Source organism: Leucoraja erinacea, chromosome 35 (genome assembly GCF_028641065.1).
Source record: "Leucoraja erinacea ecotype New England chromosome 35, Leri_hhj_1, whole genome shotgun sequence".
NCBI lineage: Eukaryota > Metazoa > Chordata > Chondrichthyes > Rajiformes > Rajidae > Leucoraja > Leucoraja erinaceus.
This window is the reverse complement of record NC_073411.1, coordinates 558,716-572,294: the sequence shown is the minus strand read 5'-3', so window position 1 is coordinate 572,294 and position 13,579 is coordinate 558,716. Positions and strand designations below refer to the sequence as shown.

Genomic DNA, 13,579 nt, shown 5'->3' with positions numbered 1-13,579 from the left:
GCATTTGGTCAGTGATTCACAATCACTTCATTACAGTGGAGAATTCTGTGCCACACTAAAACAGAGTTCATCACCATCAGGGCTCCAGACTCTACGATGCTTTCCATGATCTCTTTGCCTTCCTCTATCCAACTCTTTGACTCTTCTTCGAATACACCTTCTTAATCAATAAATCTCAACCACTATCCCCGTCCCAAATACCCACAGCCTGAGCGTTTAGTTTAGAGATACAGTGTTGGCCCACCAAGTCCCCGCCACCCACTGATCCCCGCACACTAACACCATCGTACACACACTAGGGACAATTTACAATTATACCACAAGCCAATTCGCCAACAAGCCTGTATGTCTTTGGAGTGTGAGAGGAAACTGGAGCTCCCGGAGAAAACCCATGCAGGACACGGGGAGAAGGTACAAACTCTGTACAGACAAGCACCCGTAGTCAGGATTGAACCCGGGTCTCTGGTGCTGTAAGACAACAACTCTACCACAAGGTACACAAAAAAGCTGGAGAAACTCAGCGGGTGCAGAGTTTCTCCAGCTTTTTTGTGTACCTTCAATTCTCCAGCATCTGCAGTTCCTTCTTAAACTCTACCACAATGCTACCTAGAGGGAGAACTCCAAAGATTCATAACTCTGTGTAAAGATAAGTTCACCGTCCCCCAGTCCTAAACTGGTTAATGGTGTTAGATTATGCAGCCATGGGGAAAAGCTGCAGCCCATACTCTCAGTGCCATGAAGGATTCGATACTTCCCAATGTGATTATGAAATAGTACGCCGGCTTGGGTGCAAAATCGTTTGACAAATAGAACAATTGGTATAAACCGGACACAAAATGCTGGAGTGACTCAGCGGGACAGGCAGCATCTCTGGAGAGAAGGAATAGGTGACGTTTCGGGTGGAGACCCATCTTCAGGGTTCTTCTCCAGGTGCTACAAGCCGTAGCCCTTCACAACCATCAATGATTTGGATGGAGAAATTAAAGATTGTACAGAACAGAGGGTGGTGAGTATACGGAATGAGTTGCGAGAAGAGGTAGTTGATCAGGTACAGTAACAACATTTAGAAGACATTTGGACTGTACATGGATAGGAAGGATTTAGAGGGATATGGGCCCAATGCGAACAAGTGGGCTATTTTGGGGCATCTTTGTCGGTGTGGGCTGGTTGGTGTGAAGTCCCTGTCTCCGTGCTGCATGATCCTGTGCCCTGAGTGAGTTGTACATGTTGTGGATTCTCGTAGATCAGCATGGCCAGTCTCAGATTCTTCGAACAGCTCCTGCAGAAATCTCACGAGGACATCATTTATAACCTGGTGCTGCGGAACCTCAGTGCGCACAACAGCGTTACGTCGCGCACAACAGCGGACCCGAGGAGGCGGCTGCACAGTGAACTACTGGACGAGGCAGAGTAAGGAACTGGGGGAGTTGTCATTAGTGACAGTGATGGTGGGAGCGCTCGGCTGGGCATGAGAGGAGCTGCTTCTGTGAGGATAGGGGACAAATCATCCTTAACACTGGGGCTCCACAAGGCTGCCTTTCCAGCCCCTTCTTTACTTGTACACCCACGACTGTGCAGCCATGTACAAATCTAATTCCATTTTCAAATTCGAGTACAACACCTCCATTGTGGGCCGGATATCCAATGAGCAGAGTTCAGGAAGGAGATGTAGAACCTCGTGTCCTGGTGTCGAGACAACAACCTTTCTCTCAATCTCAGCTGGATGGTCTTCAGGAAGTGAAGTGGTTCACATACCCCAGTTTGCATTGACGGTGCCGAAGTAGAAATGGTTAAAAACTTCAAATTCCTAGTAATAAAATATCATTAATAACTTTTCCTGCACCACCCATAGTGTAGCAACGACCAAGAAATTGACTCTTGACTCTTGAAAGCTCACCAATGCTTCTACTTACATAGAAAGCTTCGGAGGTTCAGCATGTCCCCATCAGACAAAAGGTATAGAATGTGAAAACGCACACCTCCAGATTCAGGGAAGGCAACTGCACCATCCTACCAACAACTAGAGAGCAGTCCCAAACTACTATCTACCTCTTTCAAGACCGTCGGACTATCTTTGATTGGACTTTACTGGCTTTATCTAGTACTAATCGATATTCACGTTATTCCCTTGATCGTGTATCTGTACATTGTGAATGGCTGATTGTATTGTCTTTCCGCTGACTGGTTAGCGCGCAACAAAAGCTGTTCACTGTAGGTTGGTACATGTGACAATAAACTCAACTCAATGAAGTAAACTCCACTTTGTCTCAGTACGCGTACAGCATCTCAGGGCATGGTGAGTGCTACAGGGTTTCTCCACCCATGGAAGGACTAGAGTTAACATTCAATCCAAACCATGGGCACTCCAATATGCGGCACTCACTAACACAGCTCCCGGGACACTGTCAGTCAGTTGCACAGCACTGCCTCAATACCAGAGTGCCACCCCGGCACTCCAGCACCATCTCCGTGTACACACAGCCCTGGGCAGGATCCTTTTGCTCAGGGTCGAAATGGAGCCAGGTCCTGACTGTGAGCTGATTGAGCCCCCCCCACATTGAGCTGGGTCTGTGAGTGCACTGCGTCAGGCAGCACCACCACTCCCTCACTCCGACCGTCCAAAGAGAAAGGACAAACAACGATGTAAGAATCTGTCCTGTCCCCTCACCCATTACCTGCTGTGGGTCCTGTCCTGTTCACGTTACCTGGCGCAGGTACTGTCCTGTCCGTGTTACCTGGTACAATAGACAATAGGTGCAGGAGTAGGCCGTTCGGCCCTTCGAGCCAGCACCACCATTCAATGAGATCATGCCTGATCATCCCCAATCAGTACCCCGTTCCTGCCTTTTCCCCATATCCCCTGACTCCACTATTTTTAAGAGCCCAATCTAGCTCTCTCTTAAAAGCATCCAGAGAACCTGCCTCCACCGCCCACTGAGGCAGAGAATTCCACACTCACCACTCTCTGTGAGAAAAAGTGTTTCCTCGTCTCCATTCTAAATGGCTTACTCCTATTCTTAAACAGTGACCCCTGGTGCTGCACTCCCCCCAACATCGGGAACATGTTTCCTGCCTCTAGTGTGCCCAAGCCCTTAACACTCTTAATGTTTCAATATATCCTCTCATCCTTCTAAATTCCAGTGTACAAGCCCAGCTGCTCCATTCTCTCAGCATATGACAGTCCTGCCATCCCGGGAATTAACCTTGTAAACCTACGCTGCACTCCCTCAATAGCAAGAATGTCCTTCCTCAAATTAGGGGACCAAAACTGCACACAATAATCCAGGTGTAGTCTCACTAGGGCCTAGTACAACTGCAGAAGGACCACTTTGCTCCTATATTCAATTCCTCTTGTTATAAAGGCCAATATGCCATTCGCTTTCTTCACTTCCTGCTGTACTACCCTTTTTCCCATCTTGACGCCATTTATATAGTAATCTGCCTTCCTGTTTTTGCTACCAAAGTGGATAACCTCACATTTATCCGCATTAAACTTCATCTGCCATGCATCTGCCCACTCCCCCAACCTGTCCAAGTCACCCTGCATTTTCATGGCATCCTCCTCAGTTCACACTGCCACCCAACTTTATGTCATCTGCAAATTTGCTAATGTTACTTTGAATCCCTTCATCCAAATCATTGATGTGTATTGTAAATAGCTACGGTCCCAGCACCAAGCCTTGCAGTACCCCACTCGTCACTGCCTGCCATTCTGAACGGGACCCGTTAATCCCTACTGTTTGTTTCCTGTCTGCCAACCACTTCTCTATCCATGTCAGCACTCTATCCCCAATACCATGTGCCCTAATTTTGCCCACTAATCTCCTATGTGGGGCCTTATCAAATGCTTTCTGAAAGTCCAGGTACACTACATCCACTGGCTCCCCCTTGTCCATTTTCCTAGTTACATCTTCAAAAGATTCCAGAAGATTAGTCAAGCATGATTTCCCCTTCATAAATCCATGCTGACTCGGACCGATCCTGCTACTGCTATTCAAATGTTCGGCTATCTCATCTTTTATAATTGACTCCAGCATCTTCCCCACCACCGATGTCAGGCTAACTGGTCTATAATTCCTTTTCAGACCATCAGGCCCTGGGGATTTATCAGCCTTCAGTCCCATCAGTCTATCCCATCAGTTTCCTTCAGTCACCCCAGATCCTCTGGCCACTACTATATCAGGAAGATTGTTGGTGTCCTCCTTAGTGAAGACAGATCCAAAGTACCTGTTCAACCCATCTGCCAGGTCCTGTCCTGTCCCCATTACCTGGTGCAGGTCCTGTCCTGTCCCTTCCCGTCCTGTTACCTGGTGCAGGATCTGTGACATTCGGTCCAGCAGCATTCTCAGGAAGTCTCCTTCGTAAAAGTCCACAACTGGACGGCAGCGTTCCTGAGCACCAGGACGTTGAGGCCGACTCCACGTTGCTGCCCTGGCGCAGCATCCCTGGAACTGCAGGCACGAGACAGGTGGGATACGGGCAACGGCACCCGACCACCCGCGCAACGTGTGTGTGGGACACTGGGCAGAGAGGGCACGTGTGTGTGGGACACTGGGCAAAGGGGACACAGGTGTGTGGGACACTGGGCAGAGAGGGCAAAGGTGTGTGGGCCACGGAATAGAGAGGGCACGTGTGTGTGGGACACTGGGCAGAGAGGGCAAAGGTGTATTGGACACTGGGCAAAGGGGACACAGGTGTGTGGGACACTGGGCAGAGAGGGCAAAGGTGTGTGGGACACGGAATAGAGAGGGCACGTGTGTGTGGGACACTGGGCAGAGAGGGCAAAGGTGTATTGGACACTGGGCAAAGGGGACACAGGTGTGTGGGACACTGGACAAAGGGGACACAGGTGTGTGGGACACTGGGCAGAGAAGATAAAGGCGTGTGGGACACGGAATCCATTTGTTAGGATGACCCACAACAATACTGATGTACAGAGGTATCTCGGGTCTGTCTATAACTCCCTGAAAGTGGCAACACAGGCAGAGAAGACAAAGGGTGGTGGGTGAATGGAACAAGCTGACAGAGGAGGTAGTTGAGGCAGGGACTATCCCAACATTTATGAAACAGTTAGACAGGTACATGGATAAGACAAGTTTGGAGGGATGTGGACCAAATGCAGGCAGGTGGGACTAATGCAGCTGGGACATGTTGGGTGGTGTGGGCAAGTTGGGCCGAAGGGCCTGTTCACACGATGTATCACTCAATTACTCTAAGAGGTGTATGGTATGCTCACCTTCATTGGTTGGGACATTGAGCATAAGAGCCAGGAAGTGACAGTACAGCTTGGTTAGGCTGCATTGGGAGAATTGTGTGCACTTCTGGTCGTCCCATTACAGGGAGGATGAGGAGGCTTTGGAACGGCGCAGAAGAGGTTAAGCCGAATGCTCCCTGGATTAGAGGGCATTATCTACAAGAAGTGGTTGGACACACTTAGATTGTTTTCTATGGATTACTGGAGGTTGAGGGGAGACCTGATAGAAATATATAAAGACGTAGATAGGGTGGACAGGATCTTTTTCCCCAGGGTGGAAATATCAAAGACTAGACATAGGATGATGGTGGAGGTAGATATGAAAGTTGCTTTCAAACACATGGATATGCAGGTGTATTGAGGGATTATGGATCACCTGCTGGTAGTTGAGGAGTTTATCTGGCATGTTCGGCACAGACACTGTGGGCTGAATGGCCTGTTCCTGTGCTGTACTGTTCTATGTTCTGTTGCAACATAATTTCTACAGACTGCACAGCAGTAATACAGCAGGGAATCAAACATTTTTGCGGTGGCCCATTTTTTAAAGTGCAGGAGCAAAGCAAGGATGGATGTGTAAAAATGTCAGAAAGACAGGAATGTTTGTCCCAGCTGTGGTTGGAGGGAAAGACTCCCACAGTATTCCATAAGCGAGGCACAGAAGGCTTTGGACCAAGAGCTGGTACACGGCCGGTATAGGTGGGTAGGTGATTTCGCTGGCATGGGTGTGCTAGTTCACAGAGCCATAGTCTGGGTGGTGTGACACAATCAGCCAAGAGAAGGCATTAGTCACCCAGCGCCCTGCTTGGTCACATCCAATGTTTCATTCTTTGGATCAGGGTTTCAGGAAACAGCGGTCACTCGGTCTGTGCTGTTTTTCTTACCGATCGATGGGCGTCCACGAGATAGGTGTCGTATCCAGAGCCTGCCACCAGGTGCGAGGTCTTCACTGCATCAGGAACCAGACACAGAAAGCTGCAACACAACGCACACCAGCTAAGGCTTTTGAAATGGAGAAGAGACTGTTGGTGCCCTGCAATTTCCCTGCACCCTTCAGGCCGGCCACAGTCAATGAAGTGCTTTTGAAGTGTAGTCATTATTAGAATTTCAGAAACACAACATCTAATTTAGGGTTAGAGCTATAGAGCATGGAAACAGGCCCTTTGGCCCACCTTGTCCATGCCAACAAGGTCGTCTTTCTGAGCTACTTTCTCTGGCAGCTCGTTCCATACAGTGACAAAGCGTTCTCTCACATCCTCTAATTGAAATTTGAGATAATCCTCTTCACTGTCCACTACACCATCAACTTCGGTGCTGCAAACTTACCATGTCATCCAAATCGTTAATATAAATGACAAACAACAGCGGAACTGGCACCCACCCCTGCAGACTCAGGAAAACAACCCTCCACTACCACCCTCTGACCCTTCCACCAAGCCATTGTTGTATGGAAATGGCTAACATGTGATCTATTCTTCCAGACTGGTGTAACATGCAGGACTTTGTCAAAGGCCTTGCTGAAGTCCACATAGACAACATCTACAGCCGGCCCTGGTCAATCCTCAGGATCCTTGGTAAAAAGCTGAGTCAAAGTAGTGACACATAATTCCTCGCACACAAAGTCTTGCTGTCTATCACTATGGAGTAGAATGGAGATGAAGAGGAATTTCTTTATTCAGAGGGTGGTGAATCTGTGGAATTAATTGCCACAGACAGCTGTGGAGGTGGTCAATGGATATTTGTAAGGCAGAGATAGATTAGTTCTTGATTAGTAAGGGAATCAAAGATTAGGGCGGTCAAGGTGGCGCAGCTGTAGAGTTGCTGCCTGACAGCGAATGCAGTACCGGAGACCCGGGTACGATCCCGGTTACGAATGCTGTCTGTACAGAATGTGTACGTTCTCCCCGTGACCTGCGTGGGTTTTCTCCGAGATCTTCGGTTTCGTCGCACACTCCAAAGTCGTACAGGTTTGCAGGTTAATTGGCAAATGTAAAAATTGCCCCTAGTGTGTGCAGGATAGTGTCAATGTGCCAGGATAGCTGGTCGGCACGGACCCGGGGGGCCGAAGGGCCTGTTTCCCCACTGTATCTCTAAACTAGGCTAAACTAAATCATGGGGAGATGGCAGGAGAATGGAGTTGAGCGGGAAATATCGATCAGCTATGATTGAATGGCAGAGCAATGGGCTGAATGGGTTAATTCTGCTCTTATGCCTTATCAACTTATGAGTAGTTCTTGCTCATAACATCTGAGAGTGTGGAGTCCTTTGCTGAGGGCGGAATAGTCAAATATTAGAGTACAGCTTTCACACTCACACACGCGTACAGGTTGTACAAAAGTCGGGGGTTTGTAAGGCGAGGAGCATCTTATGTAGAAATGTTTAGAAATATAAGCATCCCATCGTTAATCTTATCAATCTATCTAAAAACATACCCACAAAGTTCCTTAAGTTTAATGTACAGATGGGTTAGTGCAACAGTTCAATAGGAATTTATTAAGCAACCAAATACAAAAAAAAAGACAGAAAGTGCTGGAGTAAGTCAGCGAGTCTGGTGAACATGGATGGATAGGTGACTTTTTGGGTCGGGGCGTTTTTTACTCAGAAGAAGGGTCCTGATCTGAAACATCAGCTAACCATGTTCTCCGGTGATGTTGCCTGACCTGCTGAGTTACACCAGCACTATGTGTGCTTTAAAAAACCCCCAGCATCTACACTTCCTTGATGGCTGTGGAAGAGGTGATAACAAAGGGATAAATGGAAGTGGACACTGGAACTTGGAGGACGGCTGGGGTGGTGGAGGGGTGGAGAGAGGGGGAATGCACGGGTTACTTGAAATTGGAGAAATCAAGGTTCATATGACTCTGTTGTAAGCTGCCCAAGCGAATTCTTGGAGAACATGGATAGAGGTGAAGTTTTGGGGTGGGATCCTTGACAAGGTGTGCCTACTTTGAAGAAGTTCTCCTCCTGTCTCCGACCTCCATTTTGACTGACTGGTGGCAGGAAGCTGAGAGAGGCCACTCATTCACTGACCTGTGGACTATTCTGTTCACCTCTGGTTTTCCATTGGTTTTGGCTGCTGCTTGCGTTGTTGCTGGTGCAACCAGCCAATCCGCGGCTGGGAATCTGCTCCCGACGTAGATATCCGTAAAGAAAGGATCATCTTCCAGTTCCCTAGGAGTACAATAGGAGGAGAGCCAAGTCAGTCCGTCATTGGGTACATGCCCACCTATGGACAGCAGAGCAATCTGTGGCTCAGAGTCATCAATTTAATGGGATCACAGCAGTTAAATAAAAACTGTCCACTCCAATACTATTTTCCAGCTTTGATTTTATTTGTTAATGTGTGGCTTTGTCATTGAGCCATTTATTGCCAATCTCTTGTAAAGAAGGCAATGAAACCATACTGAACAGTGGCACGGTGGTGCAGGGATGGAGTTGCTCCTTACAGCGCAAGAGACCCGGGTTCAATCCTGACTACGGATGCTTGTCTGTACCGCTACAGTTCCACACTGTATCTGTAAAACTAAAACTAGAACTGCAGTTAGGCCTCAGTAGGAGCAAACTGAAGTTCTGATTGCACCATTGGACAAGGGAGATAGCCCAAGCCCATTTCCCATAGTAGAACTGTAGTGTACCTGGACTTTCAGAAAGCATTTGATAAGGTCCCACATAGGAGATTAGTGGGCAATATTAGGGCACATGGTATTGGGAGTAGAGCGCTGACATGGATAGAAAATTGGTTGGCAGACAGGAAACAAAGAGTAAGGATTAACAAGTCCCTTTCAGAATGGCAGGCAGTGATTAGTGAGGTACCCCAAGGTTAATTTCCGGGATGGCAGGACTGTCATATGCTGAGAGAATGGAGCGGCTGGGCTTGTACACGCTAGAGTTTAGAAGGATGAGAGGGAATCTTATTGAAAGATAAAAGATTATTAAGGGTTTGGACACACTAGAGGCAGGAAACATGTTCCCGATGTTGGCGGAGTCCAGAACCAGGGGCCACAGTTTAAGAATAAGGGGTAAGCCATTTAGAACGGAGATGCTTCACACAGAGAGTTGTGAGTCTGCCTCAGAGGGCGGTGGAGGCCAGTTCTCTGGATACTTTCAAGAGAGAGCTAGATAGGGCTCTTGAAGATAGTGCAGTCAGGGGATATGGGGAGAAGGCAGGAACAGGATACTGATTGTGGATAATCAGCCATGATCACATTGAATGGCCGAAGGGCCGAATGGCCTACTCCTGCACCTTTTGTCAATTGTCTATTACAGGAGGGATGTGGTGATTCTGGAGACAGGTGCAGAAGAGGTTTACACGGATTATAGAGTTATTAGTTATAAAGAGGGGTAGACACAAAATGGTGGGGTAACTCAGCGGGTGAGACAGCATCTCTGGAGAAAAGGAATGGGAGACCAAACTAATAAAGTTATAAAGAGAGGTTGGACAAACTTGGATTCTGTAATCATTAATCTGAGGGAAGCCCTGATAAAAGTATACAATATTATGGGAGGCAGAGGTAGGGTAGATAGCCTGAGCAGTTTCCACATAGTAGAAATGTCATACTCTAGAGGGCACGGGTTTAAGGAGAGAGGGGGACAGTTTTAAAACGATGCACATGGTAAGTTATTTTACACAGAGATGACTGAAACATGCTGCCAAGGGGAATGGTGGAAGCAGACAGTATATTGATGTTTCAGAGGCATTTAGACAGACACATGAACAGGAAGGGAATGGAGGGACACAAAATGCTGGAGTAACTCAGCGGGGAGATTGCGGGACAATCAGCATCTCTGGAGAGAAGGAATAGGTGACGTTTTGGGCCGAGACCTTTCTTCAGACTGATTCAGAATAGAGGGATATGGATCATGTGTGGGTAGAGAAGGTTAGTTTAATCTGACATCATGGTTGGCTTTGTGGGCTGAAGGGCCTGGGCTATACTGTCTTGTTCTTGCACCTTCACCTCACTAGATGAACGCACCACAGACCACTTCCACTGTGTTGTACTGCAGCTCTTCACAAACCTTGGTCTGAGTTTCAAACAAAGCAGCAGGTGGAAGTAGAGGACACAGCCGCCTCTTGGTAGAAAGAACTGAAGCCGCTGGTTTATAAAAAGGTACAAAGTGCTTGAGTAACTGAGTGGGTCAGGCAACATCCCTGGAGACCATGGTTGGAATCCTTGTTCAGATTGAAGAAGGGTCGCGACCTGAAATGTCCCAATCTATCTGTTTCCGAGATGCTGCCTGACCCACTGAATCACTCCAGCACTTTGTGCGTCTTGGTAAATTGGCTGAGGATTGAGCCTCTGAGACCCAGGAAGAGGTGCTAGACAAAGAGGACTGCCAGCACAGAAGCAGCTCCTCTCATGCCCAGCCGAGCGCTCCCACCATCACTGTCACTAATGACAACTCTCCCAGTTCCTTACTCTGCCTCGTCCAGTAGTTCACTGTCTGCAGCCGCTTCCTCGGGTCCGCTGTTGTGCGTGACGTAACGACGGTCACTGAGGTTCCGCAGCACCAGGTTATAAATGATGTGCTCGTGAGATTTCTGCAGGAGCTGTTCGAAGAATCTGAGACTGGCCATGCTGATCTGCAAGAATCCACAACATGTACAACTCACTCAGGGCACAGGGTCATGCAGCACGGAGACAGAGACTTCACACCAACCAGCCCACACCGACAAAGATGCCCCATCTACACTAACCCACCTGTTTGCGTTGGGCCCATATCCCTCTAAATCCTTCCTATCCATGGACCTGTTCAAATGTCTTTTGAATGTTGTTATAGTACCTACCTCAACTACCTCCTCTGGCAACTTGTTCCAAACACCCACCACTTTCAGTGTGAAAACATTGCCTCTCAGGTTCCTATTAAATATTTCCCCTCTCACCTTAAATCTATATGTTCTGGTTCTTGATTCCCGTAGTCTGCGTAAAAGACTCACGCTATCTATCCCCCTCGTGATCTTATACACCTCATAAGATCACCTCTCATCCTCCGGCGCTCTAAGGAATAAAGTCCTAGCCTGTTCAAATTGTCCCGATAGCTCAGTCCCTTTAGTCCTGGTAACATCCGCGTGAATCTTCTCTGATCCTTTCCAGCCTGACAACATCTTTCTATATCTGTTCCCATCATGAGCTGATACTGTGAGATCATGCCATGTGATAGCAAGAAAGGTGAGGTTTGCAACATCAAGATGGTCATTTTAGTTTAGTTTAGAGATTCAACGTGGAAACAGGCCTTCGGCCCATCGAGTCCGCGCTGACCAGCGATCCCTGCACACCAGTACAAGCCTACAAACACGGGACAATTTACACTCATACAAAGTATACAAACACAAGCCAATTAACCTACAAACCTGTACATCTTTGGAGTGTGGGAGGAAACCAAAACCTCGGAGAAAACCCACACATGGTCACGGGAAGAAGGTACAACCCCCATACAGACAGCACCCATAGTCGGGATCAAACTCGGGTCTCAAAGGCAGCGCTATGAGGCAGCAACTCTACCACTGCGCCATCATTCACCAGTATCAACCTCGGTTGCAAATATAAACTCAGAGATGGGCACAAACTTACTTCCTTCCAGCCTATGGGGTGGAGTGCAGCCAAATTATCCTGGCTCACCTGTATTTCTCAATCATTGCATCCACAGAAGCTTGCGATTCAGTTAACAAACCAGATTGCAACAAGACTGAATGAAGGGCAGCACGGTGGCGCAGCGGTAGAGTTGCTGCCACAGCGCCAGAGACACGGGTTCGATCCTGACTATCGGTGCTGTCTGTACGGAGTTTGTACGTTTTCCCCGTGACCTGTAAGGGATTTCTCCGGGAGCTCCGGACGAAGATGTTTGTAGGCTAATTGGCTCCCTAGTGTGTATAGGAAATTGTTAGTGTGCGGGGATCGCTGGTCGTCACGGACTGGTTGGGCTGAAGGGCCTGTTTCTGCTCTGTATCTCTAAACTAAAAGTGGCTGGAACTGGAATGTTAACGCATGACAAGTTTGCACTGACCTGTAACGTCAGTGTGCCCTCCCCCAGTTATACACCATGCTGGCATGACACCATTACAATGACCACACTGCCCTGACCTGTGACCCCGGCGTGCTGGGCTGGAGCTCACCTCGTCAGACAGATGATTGCAACGCTCTATTAGCTGGCAGCGCAGTGTGGGACGGCCTGAGTCCACTGGCACCTCCGCCTGTCGCCCATCGCCCAGCAAAAAGCAAACCAGTTCATCCAGCAGCTGGGGGGATGTGGTGTGTGCCAGGACCCCCGTCAGCAGTGCGGTGGAGGACAGGATGCCCATCTCCGACCTAGACATCGTGAACATGGTGGTAGTCAGTCACGTGCAGAGAAACGTGGGCAATAGCAGCACGAGAAGGCCATTCGGCCCTTCACATCTGCTAGGCTAGTCAACATGATCACAAAACTTTCAACAACCCCCCCCCATCCCTGCCCCCTCTCTTCCATCTGGCCCCAAGAATGAGTCAAGAGTATTTGTTTGTCATATGTCCCAAAATGGAACAGTGACATTCTTACCTCCTTCCTGAATATATTCATGAATAACTCTTCCCTGAATATAGTCAATGATTTGGCTTCAACTGCTTTCTCTAAAGCAGCATTCCACAAGTTCACCACTCTCCCATTGACAGAGTTATATGACATGCTAATCCACGCGGACCAAGTGCGTGGATTATACACTATCTAAATGTATTCAATTTTCCTGTATTTGGTCCAAATCCCGCTAAAACAGGGGTGTCAAAGTCATTTTAACTAATTTAGGTCACGGACAAAATGTGACTTCATGCGTGCTGGATCATGGCACACACACGCAAACGCAGTCTGATCCGGCACCGTGGACAGCTGCAGCCCACTCTGGCATTGGGGAAATCATCCTGATCGGACCCCTTCGCGGGCCACGGGTTTGACACCCCTGCTCTAAAACATTCCTATCCATTCGCAATTCAAAATGATTTTTCAAATGTTGTAATTGTATCTGCCTCCACCACCTCCTGGGCAGATCATTCCACAGACACACTGTGTGAAAAACTTGTCCCATAACTTAAATCCATAACCTCTATTTTCAGACTTTCCTACCCTGGGGAAAAGACAGTCAGTGAGCATCCTCTTTATCTCTGCCTCTCATGATCTTACATCTCTATCAGGTCGTCCCGTAGCCTTTTCACTCCAGAACATTGTCCCAGCCTGTCCAATCTCTCCTTATAACTCAAGTCAGCTGGAACCGAGGTCGACTGAGCCTTTGTGGTGACATTTCGGGTTAAGACTCTTCTTCAAAATTGACAGCGCCAGCCACAGGCATCGATCACAAAACCAACC

The 13,579-nt window shown here is 48.2% G+C and overlaps 1 protein-coding gene across 1 annotated transcript in view; it reads right to left on the bottom strand.

Annotated features, from left to right (window-relative positions):
• Nucleotides 1-13,579, bottom strand: part of LOC129713141 (FHF complex subunit HOOK interacting protein 2A-like) — a 56,167-nt gene that overhangs the window by 18,835 nt on the left and 23,753 nt on the right. Inside the window, exons 11-15 of the mRNA XM_055661967.1 lie at nucleotides 12,363-12,555; nucleotides 10,669-10,832; nucleotides 8,282-8,422; nucleotides 6,136-6,226; nucleotides 4,308-4,451 (exon numbers count right to left, since the gene is read on the bottom strand). Of these exons, the coding sequence (XP_055517942.1) occupies nucleotides 4,308-4,451; nucleotides 6,136-6,226; nucleotides 8,282-8,422; nucleotides 10,669-10,832; nucleotides 12,363-12,555 (733 nt within the window). The remainder of the gene's footprint in view (nucleotides 1-4,307; nucleotides 4,452-6,135; nucleotides 6,227-8,281; nucleotides 8,423-10,668; nucleotides 10,833-12,362; nucleotides 12,556-13,579) is intronic.